Source organism: Pocillopora verrucosa, chromosome 1 (genome assembly GCF_036669915.1).
Source record: "Pocillopora verrucosa isolate sample1 chromosome 1, ASM3666991v2, whole genome shotgun sequence".
Classification (NCBI taxonomy): domain Eukaryota; kingdom Metazoa; phylum Cnidaria; class Anthozoa; order Scleractinia; family Pocilloporidae; genus Pocillopora; species Pocillopora verrucosa.
This window is the reverse complement of record NC_089312.1, coordinates 32822227-32841877: the sequence shown is the minus strand read 5'-3', so window position 1 is coordinate 32841877 and position 19651 is coordinate 32822227. Positions and strand designations below refer to the sequence as shown.

General features: G+C 37.7%; 1 protein-coding gene across 3 annotated transcripts; it reads left to right on the top strand.

Moving 5' to 3' along the window:
- The first annotated feature begins 26 nt into the window (after nt 1-26).
- Nucleotides 27-17994, top strand: LOC131772488 (alpha-mannosidase 2). 3 transcript variants are annotated; one of them, XM_059088392.2, is made up of 29 exons: nt 27-230; nt 2220-2375; nt 2934-3078; nt 4461-4632; nt 5028-5161; nt 5465-5638; nt 6144-6229; nt 6378-6478; nt 7175-7307; nt 7588-7632; nt 7927-7978; nt 8210-8279; nt 8780-8860; nt 9374-9556; nt 10042-10159; nt 10428-10495; nt 11290-11368; nt 11666-11752; nt 12194-12324; nt 12811-12913; nt 13410-13532; nt 14088-14138; nt 14722-14785; nt 15025-15086; nt 15188-15262; nt 15454-15595; nt 16142-16278; nt 16375-16668; nt 16999-17994. In XM_059088392.2, exons 1-29 carry the CDS (start codon nt 111-113, stop codon nt 17149-17151), a joined length of 3339 nt encoding a protein of 1112 aa, XP_058944375.2. In that variant the 5' UTR covers nt 27-110; the 3' UTR covers nt 17152-17994. The 3 variants fall into 3 exon arrangements, with proteins under 3 accessions (XP_058944375.2, XP_058944374.2, XP_058944376.2); XM_059088391.2 differs by having other exon boundaries at nt 2118-2375; XM_059088393.2 differs by lacking the exons at nt 27-230; nt 2220-2375; nt 2934-3078 and adding an exon at nt 3780-3851.
- The last annotated feature ends 1657 nt before the right edge of the window (nt 17995-19651 follow it).

Genomic DNA, 19651 nt, shown 5'->3' with positions numbered 1-19651 from the left:
CACTAGTGCCCAGACTAAACCTCTCCGCGTGACGGAGAAACAATCGATCTTCTGGAAGTCATATCGTTGTTGTGGTTAGTGAAAAGGGTTTTGGGAGGATTTCGTGGACAATGAAAAAATGGATTGTCTTACTCGGCGGGGCTATGTTCTGTGTCTTTTTCATTTCTATGTATATGGTGGTGGATCAACTAGGAAGACTGCCAAGTTCACACGAAATTTTCAAAAATGAGGTAACTTAGCTTGAAGGTTTGTGCTGTAGCAAACATTCATTGACTTCACAAATTTAAGAAGGAAAATGATTATAATATTTCCACAAGTACCTGGCGTTATTTACCTTCAGAGTTACTTTATAACCGTTAACATCCTGTGTAAGGTATTTACTGATTCAACAATTTTCCGTCTGGAGAAACCCCCGATCGAATTCCAGCTGTTGCCTAGCATGTAGTAAGTGCTTTTGTTAGTCTTTCTCAATCGTCTCTGGGCGATGCGACAAGCTAATTTTTCATGCGGTTTTCAAACGTTTCTTGTTTTAATTTGATGAAGCCTTCAGAGGTGCTTATACCTTGCCGATCTGTTTATCCACGTGTGCAATTATCATCCTAAGGACTTATGTAAATTGAGCGGAAACTGCACTAGAGACTTTCTTGTTATTCCAAGCTTCTTACAGGTGTTTAAGATGCATTAACATAGTTTAGTTAATTAGCAAACCAGGACCTTTTTAAATGTCGACATGTGAACGGATGGCTTTTAAAAATTATAAATTCAAGCTTTGATAGGCTTTAGTGCCATATATTTTTCAGCTTTCGAGAAATACTTGCTTTAAATTAGGTTTTATTTACCTCAAATTCATTTTCATGTGATGTAATTTTTTTTTCGTCATTGAGGATAGTTCATTTGTTCTGAAGAGAACTGATGTATTGTTTAATCCCACCTGAATTTTTTACTCCATCTTTTCCATCATTTTATGGCAAAAACTCTTGAATGTAAGTCAAGACTGTACCTGCTCTAATTAACATAAACACTTTTATTGAATTAGAGGAGGTGTTTTGCACAAATTGTTTTCAGTTGAGTTGATGTCAAAAGGATAAAGTGATAGAGTCCAACTTTGAAATTTAAATATTCCACTAAAATCAAGGGGTACTTTAGACACCATTAATTGACATTATTGGAAATTTGAATTCTTAGACATTGTTATTGCAACTAAATTGACTGAATATGGTGGCAATAATATTTCCAACTCACAAGTGAAACAACTGGAGTGATTCTGAAATAAAGAGAAACATTTGTATTGGACAATTCTGCAAGCAAAGTCTCTCCTATTAATCCTTTAACTCCTAAGATCTGATTGTTTTTTCTCCCCTCTAGTTGCTACACATTTCTTGGTAAATTAGCAAGGAGAATTTGGCATTAGATCAAGATAACAACCTTAAAGTCATAAGTTTGAGTGTTCTCATTACTTTTTTGCTGGATAATGCTTTGATGTTATATGGAGAAGTTACATGTTAATCACTTCTGGTAGTTGATGGCCAGTTAAATAAGGGCTGGAAAATAAAATTTTTGGAGTTTTAGTAGAATAAGATTGAAATGTTTCAAAAATGAAATGATTTAAGTTCAAAATGACCATATAAGCTCTATGAATCATATAACACAGTCATTATCAATTGATATCATCCCATAGTTTAACTTTCTCAGACTTGTAAAGAACTTATGGGACAATCTCGATATGTTAGATACACATGAAATTGTCCTGAGTTTGTTTACAAGATTACTTCTGCTGCTATCAAAATGCCCCATTTTGTGAAATCAATATTTGGGGGAAATTTTTTATAGCAAAGGAGAAGGAGAATCACTTAATGAGATCTTTAGAGTGATAGAGCTAAGTCATTCTTTTTGGGTTGTTTGAATGCAGGACCATGCTGCTGGAACAGTTCAGCAGTTTACTTGTATCCATTGCTCACAGTGGTCACACTTGTAACTCAGTTCCCTGCAGTTTACACCAAGTTGTTTTGGCTTGTGATTCATTTGCATGCCCAGATGTAGATTCAGTTATTCCAGCGAATTCAAGATTTACTAGTCTTTTTACATAAACAATTAAAATGAAAATATATGTTCTTCAGGTTACAAAGCAAATAAAAGAACCTTTGGATTTTCTGGAGAAAGATTTGAATAAACTGCAAGTAGACTTATCGAGATCTGGTAAAATAATTGATGGTTTGCAGAATGCTGTTGATCAATTGAGATTTAATGGTCGAGAACCACCTACTGAAAAGACACAGGATTTGGCACCAGTAAGAAGACCTGCAGTGCCTGCCAGTGACATGGATGATGGCTGTATATTCTCTGGTTCAGCATCAGGAAAATCAGCCAATGTGAAGGTGGTGTGAACAGAATTAGATGTACCTTTCATCATGTTTGTTTTAATAATAGTGTTGTATTGACATAGTTTGAAGCTACACTGGTTTGCAGTATTGTATTGTTTCCTATGCAAAGAGAAGTCAAATGATGTTCAAGTTAAATTTGTTTACCAATTGCAGAGCTGTTATTAAGTCTCATGCATTGTGCTCTAGACTCACACAAATGAATTCAATCTTATGCTCTCATGCTGAAACTATTATTTCTCGCAGTCATTTGAGATTTCTGGTATAAACTGTTGATCTTGAGATAGTAGACCACTGCTTTTGTCAACTACCTAAGTATGATATGAATTAACTGTCTTAATGTAAAATTTACTACTTGTTCCTTCTGTACTTGCTTCAAACACTTCAACAGTAGAAATTCTCATACAGAGCCACCTTAACACTTATTGCACATGTTCATATGCTGACTGCAGACATGTAGCATGGAATTTTTCCACACATGTTGAGAAGAAAAGAACACATGTCCTAGCAATCTTCAGTTAGAATATTAAGTTGAAACATTTTGTTTTGATGCAGATGTTAGACATGTTTGATGTGATGCCATTTGATAACATTGATGGCGGTGCATGGAAGCAAGGTTGGAATGTGCAATATGATGACACAGCATTCGACAAGGAGCCTTTAAAAGTGTTTGTTGTACCTCACTCACATAATGATCCAGGTACACTTTTTGAATGTTTTGGCATAGTTGTTGGTAATATTTTATGTTTATTTGTTACTTTTTTGTTGTATTTTTACACAATTGACTCCTACAAGTGCTCAAAAGCTGATTGTCTCTCAGTAAATGTACTGGATAGTTTTAGAGAGATTATGTTGGGTTTTCCCTAATGCTTCAGACAAATTATCATGATTGTTAATCCTTAAAAAAAAATAATTACAAATCAAGCTAGATTGAAATCATTGATAGTGTCATTACTGTCATCAACTGAAGGCTATAAATCTTCATGACAATATTAAAATCCTGGTACATCTACACCTGAAAGCACTAATGTACCAAGGCTTTACCACTTCCCCTTCTGTTCATAGTTTACTTACACTATGCAAACTATCAAGTGCGGTGTCCCTCAAGGTTCGATTTTAGGCCCTCTACTGTTCATTCTATACATAAATGACCTCCCTAATGCCTCTGAATTAACAGACCCTCTGCTTTTCACTGATGACACCAGTATCTTTTATTCTCACTCAAACCCAAATTGCTTAGAATTATCCGTACTTAATGATGAACTCCAAAATATTGATGTCTGGCTAAAATGCAATAAGCTCTCACTTAATATAAGGAAAACTAAATACGTAATTTTTAAACCCAGACAGAAGAAATTTAACTCCAGCATTTCTCTCTCCTTTCGAGGTAAACCCCTACAACAATCTAACATAACTAAATTCCTTGGGGTCTATATTGATGATCATTTCACTTGGAAACACCATATCAGCTATGTATGTAAACAAATCGCTAAATCAATAGGTATTATATTCAGGTCTCACTTTTTCCTATCCTCTACAACCAAGCTCACTTTGTACTACACCTTAATTTATCCTTATATCATCTATTGTAACTGTGCCTGGTCGTCCACATACGTATCTAACTTAAATAGAATTTATTACTTGCAAAAGCGAGCTGTGTGGGCTATCACCAACTCAGACTATCGAGCCCATTCCGCTCCTTTATTCTCCAAACTAGGAATTTTAGATATTTTCCAAGTCAATACGTTTGAAATCGCCAAATTCATGTTTTATTATAGAAATAACTTATTGCCTCCATTGCTTCTCAATCTTTTTGTAACGAATAGCCAAATTCACAACTATGGTACCAGAACAGCCGTAATTATCGAACGCATTTGTGCCGCACAAATCTCAAGCAATTTACAATTCTTTACCAAGGTCCTAAAATTTGGAACTCTCTTCCTGTTTCAGTCACTCATTTGTCAAACCTTCTTAGTTTTAAGACAAAAATGCAAGAGTTTTTACTTAAATAATACTTGAATTGGCCTAGCCGCAATAAATATGAATTTAGCATCTTGATGAGTGTTTGCTTCTTTTTAACAGGCTGGATCAAGACTTTAGATCAGTACTACACACAGCAAACCCAACATATTCTTGATAATGTTGTTGATGCACTTGCAGTAGATAAAAAGCGCAAGTTTATTTGGGCAGAGATGTCATATTTGTCAATGTGGTGGAAGGAAGCAGATGAGAAAAGGAAAAAACTTGCTTTAGAGTGAGAAGTATTTTGTATCAAATCATTTTGTGTTTGTAGTACTACATAATATGTATGTTCATGAAATATGTCAAATGTTAATTGATGCTGTATTTGAAGAAGTTTGCTCTAGGTCGTTTGTTTTCTTCTAATTGTATTAAGCATAGCTAACCATGAAGTCTTGAATTTCTTGGTAAATTTTTTCCCTGAACTTTCTGGATCTTGGAAAACATTAGATATTTCCCAAATCCTGGCCTTGAAATTTAAGCCTTATCATTCTGTAACCTTATCCTGTAACTGTTGCCCCAAGAACCTAATTGTGGACCCTTCTTAGTGAGCAGTGAATGCTGTTATTTATGAATGTACAAGTTACATGAAGGTAAACTGAAATTACTATTGATTGGCTTATTTTGCAGACAGTTAACTAATGGCCAGTTGGAGATTGTAACAGGAGGATGGGTGATGAATGATGAGGCAAACACTCATTATTATGCCATGCTGGATCAGATGATTGAGGGGCATCAGTGGATTGAAAAAAATCTTGGTTCAGGTGAAGAGATGAATATGAATTTGTTTTTAAGGATGTAATATGATCCCAAAAAAAGGATATGTTACAATCCCAAAATATAGAAAAAGAAACAGTATTTCAGTCAAAAATGCCTCTTTGTGTCTGTAGCTCTGTAGTTGTTCTTGTTGAGCAGTGCTCCTGGAAGTTCAACATATTTTCAAAGTCATGGTTTGGCAGCCAAAAATTCATAAAAATGGTCACCAGCTGACCAAAACTGTAGTAATGTTGTGTTTTTTTTTTTGGATGAAATAAATTATTTTGAAGTTATTATTAATTTGTTACAAGGAATCAAGCCGATGTCTGGCTGGGCCATTGATCCCTTTGGACACACACCCACAATGGCTTATCTTTTGAGACGCATGGGTTTCCATTCTATGTTGATTCAGAGGACGCATTATCAGGTGAAAAAGCATCTTGGCAAGGAGAAAAATCTTGAGTTTATGTGGCGACAGAACTGGGGTAAGTCATAGGTCCAAATAATCACTTATTATGACAAACCAAAAACATAGCAGACTAAAGAACAGTTTATAACCTTTATAGGGATCGTCTTACCTAAGCACTTGCCCTAAAAGTGCTTAGTCCACCATTTTTTTGAAGACTGAATGGATTCAAACAGAAAACTGATGTTCCATTTAAGTTGTCAGAAACCTTCCAATGTCTTGATAACAGGACATTTAGATGCTGTTGGCCTAATGTCTACATTTTATTGGTCCTTTAATCCCCAAGAGTGACTAGCAGCTAATTTCTCCATACAGTATTACCACTGAATTAATGATAGAGGTCATGAGAATCAAAGATTGAAATGATCACCAACTAAAGGAGCTCTTGAATAATAAAAAATTATCCTTGTCTGTACCATAGGAAATGTGTAGCTTTAGAACAGTATAGAAAATATGTACACTGATGTTAGAGACTATTAAGAAATTCATTTTGAAAATATAATGCCAGTAATTATGAATTTCAGATCATGGATCATCAACTGACATGTTTTGCCACATGATGCCATTTTACAGTTATGATGTTCCTCACACTTGTGGTCCAGATCCAAAGGTATACATTATGACTTAGTAACTGATGTTGATCTGTGATGCCAGTTTCTTTTTAAAGAATCTGTAATATGTTAATCTGTTACCAAGAGAACCTACTTAAAAGTAGGTCTCTTTGCAACAGATTACAGTTTTGCTTATTTTGATTCTAGATTTGCTGCCAGTTTGATTTCCGTCGTCTGCAAGGTGGTGGTATAAGCTGCCCATGGAGAGTTCCACCTGTGAGAATTGACGATTACAATGTTGCATCAAGGTAAATTGTTACTGGTGACTGTTTTATTTTATTTAGTGCTTTTCACTTGTCTGGGGGGTGTCAACTTTAAATAAGACTAAGAGCAATAGTTGATCAGAACAAACTTTAAGGGAAGTAATTCAAGTCGCTAAGTGAAAATATAAAATGACACAATTGTGAAAGTTAAAGATTGAGCTCTAAACATGGAAAATGCAATTCATGACGTTGTAGTAAGAGTAGCTTAATCCTTTAACTCCCAAGATCTGACTGTTAATTCTCACCTCTATCTGCTACACATCTCCTTGTACATGTCGATTAATGATGAGAATTTGTTGTGGGATCAAGATAACAACTCCTCCCTTGAGTATTCTTGTTAATTGTTTGCTGGATAATGTACGGATATTATTAATAGAAGAGAAGAAATATGTTAACCTTTTCTTGGAATTACAGAGTTAATGAAAACACAAGTTTTCAAGTAGCAGTAGTGAGTTTTTCTTATCATTACTTGACCACAATATTCATTCCAATTTCTGAGCAGTCACAGGCTGTTTTGCAATGCTATTTAAGTGTGTATTAGTGGAATTGTTTTTAAAACATGGTATCTGTCATAATATTCATGGCGAGAAGCATCCTAGATTACTAGTCAAGTGTCAATGTATAACTTGCCCTTTACGTATTTTGATATACTTATCATTATTGATAACTTTTACCTCACAGAGCCAGATTATTGTTAGATCAGTACAAGAAGAAAGCTCAGCTGTACAGAAGTAATGTGTTATTTGTACCTTTGGGAGATGATTTTCGATATGAGACAACATTTGAGACACACGAGCAGTATACCAACTATCAGGTACAGTGGACGTGCCTCTTCTTTGAGGTTTCACCTGTCTACACAAAGAAAAATCCATCTGTTTTCTACAGAAATCCCAAGCATTTGACTGTTGGTTATTTTATAAATAAAAAAAGGCACATAAGTATGGACAATGCTCAAAAGTCATAATCCGGCTGAGTGTGTTTAAAAAAAAAAAATTAGCTCACAATACCCTTTCTATTTGAAACATGTTCTTTACCAGTACAACTTGCAAGTTATTCGGTGCTAACCTGTTTATCCTATTTTCAACTTCAAACAGAAACTTATGGACCATATCAATTCTCATCCAGAACTGAAGGCAACGGTATTTATTTGCATTTTAGTGGTTTAACTTATTTGATATCAATAATACAAAGTCAAAAATAAATACATACCAGTAATTGAAATAACAAACTTATGACAAATCTCTGGCTTGATAATAAAATATATGTATGCATTTTGCTAGTAGTTGTTTCAGCTTCATACTTGTCTTGTTTTTCCTGAAGATGTTTTCCTTAGCTTACTTGATGCAATTAGTCAAAACTGATTTAGCCTCAGGTTGATTTGTGTTTTTCATAGTCATTTCACTCTTGCTCTAATGTGTTGCTGTTGATCTCAGGTACAATTTGGGACTTTGAGTGACTATTTCAATGCACTATGGAAAACCACAGGTATGAAACCAGCAGACATACTCATTATCTCGTGGTAATTGTGAATGTAAATGATTCTTGTATGTTCTTGAAGTCACAAGCAGCCAAGGTCAAAAGAAGATTTAACTCTTTACTCTTCCACCCACTATACTTTTTTTGTAATCTTCTATTCCTGTTTGAATTTTACATGTGGTGTTGCTAAGTCTGTCAGGTATGCCTTGCTCTAATGTAAAAGATGGAAATTATTTGTAGGTACTGAGCCTGGAGGCCAACCAAAGGGGTTCCCAGCATTGAGTGGTGACTTCTACACTTATGCAGACAGGTAAAATTTACCAGAGTTGTGCTTGTGGGTAGTTTTATTTTATATATTAAATATTTGTCATCTCTACCATAGCCTACGTGTAGCCGAACCTTCCCTCCCCTCCCCCCCCAGGTGAAACGTTTTACCTTTGGGGGGGGGGGAGGGAATGGCTACACGTAAACTATCTCTAACAGTGAGTCAAACGACATAAAATATTTGTAAAAATGTAATAATCTGAGTTATTTATGTTACCAAAACCACTTTTTAAAGAGTGAAGCAGAGCCTGTGTTTTGTTGGTTGTTATTATGCACATCGGCTGTAATCAGTGTCTTTTCTCAACTTCGTTCTGTATATATTGGCAAATGGCACATTTGCATTTAAACGAGCTATTCGCTCATATGCGATATGTGGTTAAATAAAGTTACTTACTTATTTACTTATTTTTCTTTTGTGAGATTAACTTTGTTTTATTTCAGTTATGATCTGGTTTATTTCTTCAAAGTTTGTTCACTCTTTCACAGGGATGATCACTATTGGAGTGGATATTATACATCCAGACCATTCTACAAGAATATGGACAGGGCGCTGGAAACACAACACAGGTTTGTATCTTTAAATTGCATCCTAAGAAGTTCCCTAGGTTTGATAGTGCTCAGTTTTGCTGCAGCTGCGAAAAAAGGTTAAGTCTGTTCTCGAGCCTAGTGGACCATTGAGCCGGAGTTTATCCCAGTTTCCTTAGTGTGAAGCAACTAGAAGTATTACTACTCTCGCCTGGATGGCATGCTAGTCCATGGCAAGGTTACCCCCCTCTTTCCCCCCCCCCCCGCATTCCATCAAGCTTCCTTGATAATTGGGCGGGACCCATTATTTATACTTCTGAGTGGAGAGAGGCTCCATGAGATTTAAGAGTCTTTCCAAGAACACAACGCTATTACTTAGCCAAGTTTCGAACCAAGATCTCTCGACCAGGAGACTGGCACACTTATGCCATAAGGCTTCTACATCTCCCACTTGCTACAGCGTTTGGCCAAATTATTTATCTCATTGTCATTGAGACACCTAAACATTTATCTGTCATGTTCCCTTTTTTCTTCTTTTCTAATTTTTTTCTCCAGGGCTGCTGAAATAATATTCTCAGTGGCAGAGTCCCATGCTCGCCACCATGGAAGTTCCAGCTTCGCTGTGGAGCAGCTCTATGGTCTTCTCACTAATGCACGTAGAAACCTGGGCGTATTTCAACATCATGATGGTATCACTGGAACAGCAAAGGACTTTGTAGTTGTTGATTATGCCACAAGGTGTGTGTATGTGCGTACGTGCGGGCGGCCCTCATTATTTAATAGCGCTGTATCACGCGCGTTTCTCCGCCCGTGAGAAGACTTGAGACGTGTCGGTTAGAAGTTGCAGGGCTCTGGCATCTATAAAATAAGTCCCAAGCCCCTTGCAGACCTCTCGCCGACCCGCTTTGCTCTAAAAAACCTCGCAATTTCCCGTGGGCAAAGATACGCTCGTTCCAAAGCGCTGATAATGAGGTTCTGCTCGTAGTCTAGTAGTAGCGCCCAAATATTATCTGGGAGGCATGGGTTCGAATTCCGTCGAAACCTGAAATTTTTTAGCCCTCTTTTCTGCAATTGCTGAAATTGCAGTCCACCTGCTAGGATCTTTCTTTTCTTGAGGAAAGCTTAAGTTATTATGGTTGTTACGGATTTCTTTTTTTTGTCAAGTTGTATGCTTATATTGTCTTAACATCGTTGTAATTTAGAGAGTTTTTAATATCCTTTAGGATGCTCCAATCTTTGAATGACATGCAGCGAGTGATACAGGACTCTGCCCACTTTCTGTTGACATCAGACAAATCACAGTACAGGACACCAGACAAAGTGTTACCGCCCCTTAAGTTTGTACGTATCGTTTTTTTGTTTTTGCAGTTGTTTTTAGCTTAGTTTACTTTAATTTCCAAGGCTGCGAGCCGACGAACCATCGAATGAGCAAGCGAATGGAAGAGCGAAGAAGACAGAACAAATATTGAGGAAAAATAAGAAGAAACCAATGATAAAAGCAAGCAGCCAGCCAATGAACAACCCGTAACTAAACCATCCTACAACCACCAGCCCTTTTATCTAATTTCGTTCAAATTGTAGTTAAACCGTTTCGTATTGCTTTGTTCAGGGTGAATCCAGACAAGCTCAAGATTCTATGCCAACTAAAGAGGTGCTAACTTTGTCCAATACACCAAGGTATGGTAACTGTTACGTATTATAAGAGCACTTTTAAATTCAATAGTATGAAAGCAAATCAAAAAGGCGAATGATAGTGAATATATATATATATATACATCACAAGGACGCAAGAACTACGAGCGTGGATGGCGAAGAGCTACTTATTTCTTCATAATAGGTTATTGTCACGTTTTTGGACCCGACCATGTGCAACACCCCTTATTATCCTTGTGATTTTGAACTGAAAACCCAAAGGAAACACCTCCACAACATATTCAGCGTCAATATATGAACACAAAAACATAAGTAAGGACATGTAAACTGCCTCGAGAGTAGGAAAACACGAGTGCACGATCGAATAGTGGCTGGTTTTCGATCGAGATCTGATTGGTTTAGATTATGGGACTAGATTTCCATACTAATCTGAGAGCGAAGGAAAGCAAAGCATATGCAACCGAAAGATATAAAACATCTCTATGGTTAGCACTCGTTGAAAGCCGCCTTGATTTTTATCACGAAAACAAGCAATCGAGGAATAACTGAAAATGAGAGTGATCTTCGCAGCAATGAACACTACTTAAGCAGTAGTGATAGAGAGGCCTGAAAAATATTCAGGCCTGTATGGGAGTTGAACTCATGACCTTTGCGATTTATTTTCAGGTGTTGTTTTCCTTACTGCTTAAGCAGTTTCATTACTGTGAAGATCACTCTCATATTCATTTATTAATCCGAAGTTTACATACATGATATTCATCTATTCACAGTTATTCGAGCAATAGTCAGGTCTTACAGACATAACCTTGTTATTATAGGGCTGTAGTATTTTACAATTCCCTGACTACAGAAAGAGAGCAGTTAGTCAGCCTTCACATCTCGGACCCAGCTGCCATGGTATGTTCACTGAATTCAGTTTTTATAACAGTACACAGGCTCTCTACTTTTCAGGTTTTGACGGAATTATTCCATAACAGCTCGCGAATAGCCTCTTTTTGACACCACTGAACAGGAAACTCACGGGCTTCTCGTGAAGTCTGCGAGAGTCGAGCTGGTAAGCAAACGACGGGTCTGTCACTAGAGCCCTTGCAGACCTCCCGCGAAGCTCTTGAAGCAGCGCCAATGATTTCATGTGTCCAATTCTTGATTGATGATGAAAAGTTATTCCTTTCTGAATTGATTGCCCCTATCCAGGTTAGTGACAGTCAAGGAAAGGAAGTTCCAAGTCAGGTGAACTTATGGTGGGATCACAGAGACAGAATTTCAACTGCTAAATACGAAGTAAGATGTGCTATCATGAAGTCAGGTTGATTGCTTGTAATATTACCACCAGTTTGGGGAAAGCGCAGGCGAAAGCATCGGTGTCTTTAGTAGTCGAGATAAAAAGCTGATTGTCAAAAGTCACTTTTCACGGCCAATGTGATCCCTGAATTCAACAGGTGCCGTTCCACAAATCCCTCCCCCGCCTCCCCCGCCTCCCCCGCCTCCCCCGCCTCCCCCGCCTTCCCCGCACCTTCCAAAAGGAACCAAAATATAGGTGAGTGACAAGGGAGGAGATTTAGGAGCGGATTAGAGATGGAGGGGGAGAGGGGTTTACAAGTAGTCACTTTTCCATGTAGGGTTCCAAGCTCTCTTGAGTCAACTCTTCCATGCAGTGATAATTGTATTGATGGCTCAAAGCAAATACAGGTTGATTCATTTCACCCATTTTGTGTATTTCAGCTCGTGTTTGTCGCCAAAGTTGCCCCTCTGGGTGTGACCACGTACTTTGTGTCATCAGGCCTCGGAGCAAAACAGAGTGAATACTCCAGTATCACAGAATATAATACAAACAGAAATCCTGAAAAACCAAGGTGAGGGTTGAACAAAAGGGGTACGTTTCTAAATAAACTGTGGTGCGGCGTCGGTGGGGAGAAGTATAAGATGATTTGGTCTTATCAACTGACAGAGTTAATAGTGAGGCTGACGTTTCGAGCGCTAGCCCTTCGTCAAAGCAAAAGGCGAGGGCTGTTGCACTTATTTAAAGATCAAGTCATGATTGCTCAAATTAAGTTTTTATATTTCATTTTACTTAACTTTGTATTGTGGAAAATTGGCTATGTCATAATTTGGCGACTATACCGTGGACAAGGAACCAAAATGACCCTGGGCTCGAGATTGTTTCCCCGCCGAAAGAAGACTTCAGAGTAGGCTACCAATTACAGAGCCTTTTCCCGCCAAATAACACCGTAGACAGTGACCTCGACTTCCTTTTTTTTTTTTTTTTTTTTACCCCAGTAAGTGCTTCTTCCACCGAAATTCGCACTTTAAATCACGTATTAGTTACATTGTTGTTTTAGGAAGGAATTTGCGCATCAAGTGAGGGAACCTGGTTCAGAAAGCATCTTCTTGGAAAATGACAATCTTAAAGTTGAATTTGATAGTCTTCGAGGTTTGTTGAAGGTGAGGTAGTTTTCTCCAGTTGCTTGCTTGTGTCTTACGTTCAGTTCTGTTCATATTTTGTTTACATTTTGGTCAAAAACCAAGGTACATTTTAACCTTTGAATAATTACTTAATTCGTCGTGTTCCAAAGTTACATAGAAACTCAAATTAGACATTTTCTACCCATCTACTCCACTCTGTTTCGTCCACCGCTGTTTATGTAATTTAGTTTCGCGGCAATCTGAAAGTTGAATGTAAACACAGTAAATAAAAACTAAAGAAAAAGCTCTTCGGGACAGATAACGTTCAGTACTTTCAAGGAACGGGCCACTGGCTTCACATGCGAGTCGAGTTTGTTATTTTTTGTCGTACTAGTCCTCCGGGGTTTTTTTGCCCTTTACAAAACCCAATGCTGGTCCAACTCGACTCATGAAACATTAGACTAGGAGTAGCTAAAAAGATGCGCCACTGCTAAAATCCAATCTTATTTACTTGTTGCGTTTAATTAAATTTCAGAGCATTACACATAAGCAAGACGGATCAGTAACCAATGTTGCCATTGATTTTGTGTCGTATGGCACCAAAGCGAGCGGGGATAGGAGTGGAGCGTATCTGTTTCTCCCTGACGGGCCTGCCCAGGTCTGACTCGACATTATCTGCAAGTTTAGGAGCCCTACGTATATTTTGCGCCAGGAAATAGGTCATCCTCATCGGTGAATTCTTCCCGAAAGGAAGGATTTTCTGGTGTCCTACTTAGATCAGAAATTATTGGATTTACTGATTGAAAAGATGGTTAAGTGACGTCATTTTAATTTCAAAGACTTGCTTTTTTAATTTTCTACTCTTATAAAATGGCGATTTTTGATTGACGAAATTGCAGTTTATTTTGAGCGAAAAGGCACTCAAAGTTTTCCCAACGGAAGCGTGATTATCAAATTAAACTTGAAAGTTATGACATAGATTCATTGGGAAGAGTTTGAGTGCATATTGTTGTTTTTGGTTAAATATGATACCGTTTTCAGAAGCATGGCCATGGAAGTGCAGAAATGATAAAAGCTATTTCAGAAATGAGCTTCGGATTCTGCTAGAATTCCCAAATTTTAAATATTTTTAAAACTGTCACTGCTCAACCTCGGGTGAATTTGTACTTTACTTATGTTCCCATGGTGTATCGTTTCTCTTGTGTATTTGTAGGCTCATGGCCTTGGAGAGCAGGTTACAGTGTATGTAAGCAAAGGCAAGTTGGTGAGTAATTGATATCATTAGGTTGCACGTTACCCAGCTGCCTTCTAGCCATCACAACATTCGTACATGCGCAGACGTTTGACCGCTTTGTAAACAGTACGTCACATTTTATGGTCTTTAGTCTATTTCGCGGCTGTTGTTTGGTCTCGTCGCGGAATGGAGAACAAATTGCCCGACAAGACCAAACGACTGCGGTCAAGAGAACTACCCGACCCAATCTTACCTCTTTTTTTGACTCGACCCAATGTTCCTCCCTCTTTTGCTCCGCCGTTTCTATCGCGTTGTTTCGTATTGTGTCTCGTAAGCGTTATTTAACCTAACAGTTTTAAAAGTGGTGGGGCTTCCCCTTTAGTCAAGCATTGTACACACCTTGAAGATGAGTAAATACAGGGTAATTTCATCTGAATTAAAAAATTGTGGTAGGAAAAAGAGATTTTACGTGATTCCAAGCATGCAGTGGGTGAAAATAAAGATAAAATAGGCAAGGCTTGGTATCTCAGTATGCGCGTTCTTCGATTACGTCCAATTTTTCAAAAGAAAGAAACAAAAATAAAAATATTTCATTTTTGCTTTTCATGGAAAGATGCAAGAAGTACGTGTTGCTCTTCCCAATGTGGTGCATGTAGTCAGACTGTACTCACTATCAGGTAAGTAAGCACTTGTTTGATCCTACTTACGGCGGTATGTTTCAATGTACATGAGATAGTTTGACATCCTTACGTGTTGCGAAAAGTATTACTTGTAAAAGTGGGCGAAAGTTGCTCACGAGATGTGTATTCCCAGATGCCTACAGTTGCAAAAAAGGATGTGAAATAAGTAGAACAAAGTTTTCAAACTGTGTTTAACAGAACCTTAACTCTATTTTCCACGTTTTGATTTGCCACAGGACCCGAAGGACTAACTCTGGATATCCAGAACAAAGTAGACATACGAAATCAAATGAACAAGGTATATTGCAAAGCATCGGGGTCCAAGCATCTTTTGCTTTTATGATATGCTTTGTCGCTGAATAAAGAACAGAGGATGATGTTCATTTTCTTTTTATGCAGGAATTGGTGATGAGAATAAAAAGCGGTATTCGGAACGCTGGCCGAGAATATTACACTGATCTTAACGGATTTCAGGTGAGGAGTGGACATAAAGAGCCGATGTTTTCAGTGATGAAAACCTTATGCGGCGCATTAAGAAAATCGAAGGAAGTCGAGATTTCTTTATAAATAGGTTGTTTGATGTACGTTTATGTCTTTCCAGTATAACCTTTCTTGACATCAGTTTGATCATTCTTAACACTGTTCAATTAATTTTTTCACCTAAGATGCAAAAGCGCAAAACACTTGACAAGATTCCTATCCAAGCCAACTTTTACCCTCTCCCTTCCATGGCTTTCCTTCAAGATAAATCGACGCGTTTGACACTTCTGTCAGCTCAGTCCAATGGAGTAGCCGGTCTACACGAAGGTATTGCTGTTTTACTTGAGGCAGTTTTTTTCCACACTCGTTGCGAACTAAGAGAACATTCATTATTTATCGCCTGAGGGGGTTTGGAGGATTTTTTTTAGGATTAGTTTTCAGAGGGGACGGTAGGGTCAGTCGTCGCCAACAGAGTATAAAGTGGAACTGTAAAAAATGGATTGCTAGTGAGCTGCCATTTAGGAGTAATCATAAGGATATTACACAGCCTTATGGGAGAACAGGTAAATTTTAACAAGTCCTTTGACCACCCCCGCGATAAAAAATGACTGGTCCCTAAGATTGGCTTTTTAAAAATGGTGATATGTGCTTCAGCCAATCACTGAATGAAAGTACTTAAATGTACACCGGCAAGCCGGTAAATCATGGAATGAATATTGGGTTGATAAAACACTAAATTATTGGTACATAGTACTTGGCCAAAAAGAAACGTACGCTCTACAGTAAGAGGAATCATCTTTAAGATCTCAGAAGTAAAAGAGCCATTACTATTTTTTCTTTATTTATCTATGTAGTATATTATTTGCAACACAGGTGAACTTCAAGTGGTTCTTGATCGCCGTTTGTACCAGGATGATAACAGAGGCTTGGGTCAGGGCGTGACTGACAACAAAGTTACCCCCGCTAACTTCAGGCTGGTTCTACAGCGATTCAAAAGTCCACATGAACCTGTAAGTAAAACAGCATAAGGAAGCTTATTAAGATAGGCATGGTGGTTCACTGAAGCGTCCCTATCAAGCTTAGCAGTAACATCTTGTGTTTTGCAGGACGGTATTCCACTTGCCTACCCCTCCCTCCTTAGTCACAGATTGCTGCACCATCTTAATCACCCGCTGTTCACGTTAATAACTCCAGCTCAGTCCGCTGACTCCGAGAACCTGCTGTCGGTTTTCGAAAGTTTACAGTCCAGTCTACCGAGTGATGTCTTCATGGTCACCTTGCGCTCAATTGGAGATAAACAGCGGCCTCGACCCAGTGGCGAGGCTTTGTTGGTACTTCACCGTCTAGGATATGATTGTAATTTTGAATGCAAGTGCCTCACAACGACAAGTAAAGGACAGGTGAAAAAAATTCGAGCATTAAAAAAATGATCTAAATTAAGGGAAACTTAGATGAAGAGAGAGACAAGGTCCTTCGAGGGCTCTGCGGTTTTATTTTAAGCTGGGCAGTGGTAATCTGCAATAGAACCTGAATTCATGTTAGGGAAACGAGGAAAAACTCGAGTTTAGGACTGTATCGACGGAGCCAACTTCTGTTCCCTCCCTTAGATATCGAATTGGAAACGCTTTTTTCCACAACTGGTTGTAGGCAGACTCAACGAAATTTCGCGAAAGTTATCACCAATGATTGGAAGTGTGGCTGACATTCCCTTTTTTTGGTTAATTTCACAGGTGAAGTTAAACCATTTGTTCCAGGATCTGTCGATCGACAAACTCCAGTCGACTTCTCTGACGATGTTACATGACTACCAAGAATTAGATCCCAGCTCCCCTCTGAACGTAGAACCAATGGAACTTTATTCTTACAAGATGAGACTCAAATGATGACAGTTTATATATTAGTGGTCACCCTAAAATTTGAGATCTACCATAAATACTCAGGGCTGCTTGGTTCGAAAGCCGGCTAATCCAGGGAGAAAAGGTATACTTAGTTTAATTTCTCTTGTACAAAAGCGACTAGTATACCAAAATTTTAGGGATTTTAACCTTGTGGCAAAACTTATCTCAACAAAATATAAACAGTGAAACTCTGCGAACTGAAGAAAAACTCAGTTACTCCTAACTAAGTCTTACCTAATCGTGTTCTGAACAGCTCGACTCAGAGTTGTAACCGTCAAAGCTATTTATACAAGGACCTTCACTGACTACAGTAGATGGATAATAACGTTTAGGGCTCGATTCTTGTTTTGATTGGTTTAAAGCACGTGGAATGCCGCTAAGCAAAACGTGCAAAGTAATAAAATAAACGAATAACAGATAATTGTCCTGATGAGGAACTGCTAGCTTTGTAACAAACTTAATCGACCATTTTCATATTAGACCAAACACACTAACAACAAGAAACAGTTTTGAATTAAGTAATGGTGTTCAACTCTAGCACCGTGAGGACGGCGAATGCATTCATAGAACAAGCGTATTAAGAGGAACGATCCTGTCTTTTCCATTCTAGCTGCTGTGGTCTCTGTCTATTTCACACCTCTCGACATAATACGAGAGAAGATAGACAGTTTACAATCTCTAGCACAAAAGTAATCTGTATTTAACAAAGGTAGCAAAACATTGAACAAGTAGACAAATGTATATGGAGCTTTATTGTGAAAAGGATAGAATCTTTAACTCTCAATGAATTTTAATCAATTGAATTAAAAAAAAAAATCGACGTATTTTCCTGGTGTTGGTTGATGAGATTTGATGAACAAAATTAAAGCGTGATATCTCTGAGATTATTCAATTCAGGAACAACCTCCTTCCTTTTTCTTGTGTGAAAACGAATGTCAACTCGATGCAGAATTCTTCGTGAAGTGTCTTTGCTGAGCAAGGCTCTTGTTAACGGCGCAATGCTTGTGTTTCATCTCCCAGTTTTCCACGTCTCTTTATTTTTTTTATACTTTAAAATTCAATGAGCTTTTTTTTTAAATTTATTTATTTCTTTTTATTATTATTTTTTTTTTTCATTATTATTATTTTTTTACAACATGATACTTACATTAACTACATTAAGGTTCCTTTCACGAGGCTCTTTACGTACATTACGTTACACTACTAACAGTATTCTTAAGATACAATTGACATTTATGCTACTTACATTGTTCTACTTACACTACGTACAATGTGATAATGCACACATATTTAGAGGCACATCATTTACACATCAACACAAAAAAAGAGAAACTTATTCACAAAAAATTAAAAGTTACAAAAGTCAAAAAGGCTAAATTGTGGGTGGGATTGATAAGAGTAAGAGTTTGGGAAAAAAAAACCCAAAAGTACAACGTTTAGCAAAAATTGATTTTCAGATCAGCATAAGGAGAGTAAGATAAAGCCTGCGAGCAGGCTCACATTTGGAGCCCGCCCGGAAACTATATAGCAATTATAGTGCATGAAGTATTTTGTCCCACTTCTGTTGAAATTTATTTGGTGAGTCAGTCACGATAGATATTTGTTTTTCAATTTCTAAATTATATTTCAGCTGTTGCGCATATTCTCTGATAGACGGAGATATGTTCTTAAATTTACAGCAATAAATATAATCCCTTGTGAGGAGCAAACAATGGCTTACTAAAATATCTTCTTTCTCTCCGGCTAAAACCTAAACATTCATAGATATCCAAAACGTGTGAGGCTTGTATCATATGAATTGAAACGAACAAACGATGAACCCTTCCCCAAAAGGTTTTCGTTACCGAGTATTCCCAGAAAAGATGGATTAATGTTTCCTTGCCTGTTTTTCACAAATAACAGAGAGCAGTCTCCAAAAGTCCTATTTTAGATAGAAAGGAATTCGTTGCTATACGCCTGTGGAGAAATTTGAACTGGAAGTTCCTTATCTTAGTACTGAGCGTACACAACCTTGGTAGTAAATAAATCGACCTCCAGCTCAAATCCTCCCCACTCAGTTCAAGGTCACAGTCCCTTACCCATTTTTCTTGACTCTTTTGGGAGCTAGTAGAATTTTTTGTATTTAAATTTTACATGCTAATTTAGTCGGCTTGGTTGTTGCAATCAGTTTTTGCACCGAAAACTCCTGATCCTTTCCATCTTGCGTTTTCAATTTCAAAGACTTCATAGCGCTCCTTATGGCCGAGGTCACTTCATAAAATTCAAGATAAGCAACATTTCTCTCTAAACTCTCCATAAGTTATGACCCTAAAATCATCGTTAACAAGATCTTTGATATTTTGAACACCAGCTTCTGCCCAGTGCTTGTGAAAAAAAAGGCCTATCAGTAATTCTGACTAATGAGTTATTCCATATTATACCACCACTACAAAAGTCGTGTTTGGAGAGGAAAGAGTCTCCAAAATTAAAGTCCACCCAGATTTCG

Bases quoted from the DNA above. Each gene is read 5' to 3' on its own strand.
- LOC131772488 (XM_059088391.2), top strand. From the start codon at position 111: ATGAAAAAATGGATTGTCTTACTCGGCGGGGCTATGTTCTGTGTCTTT. The intron at 6,230-6,377 runs GTATACATTATG...TTTTGATTCTAG, and splicing joins CTTGTGGTCCAGATCCAAAG to ATTTGCTGCCAGTTTGATTT. The intron at 7,633-7,926 runs GTATTTATTTGC...TGTTGATCTCAG, and splicing joins ATCCAGAACTGAAGGCAACG to GTACAATTTGGGACTTTGAG.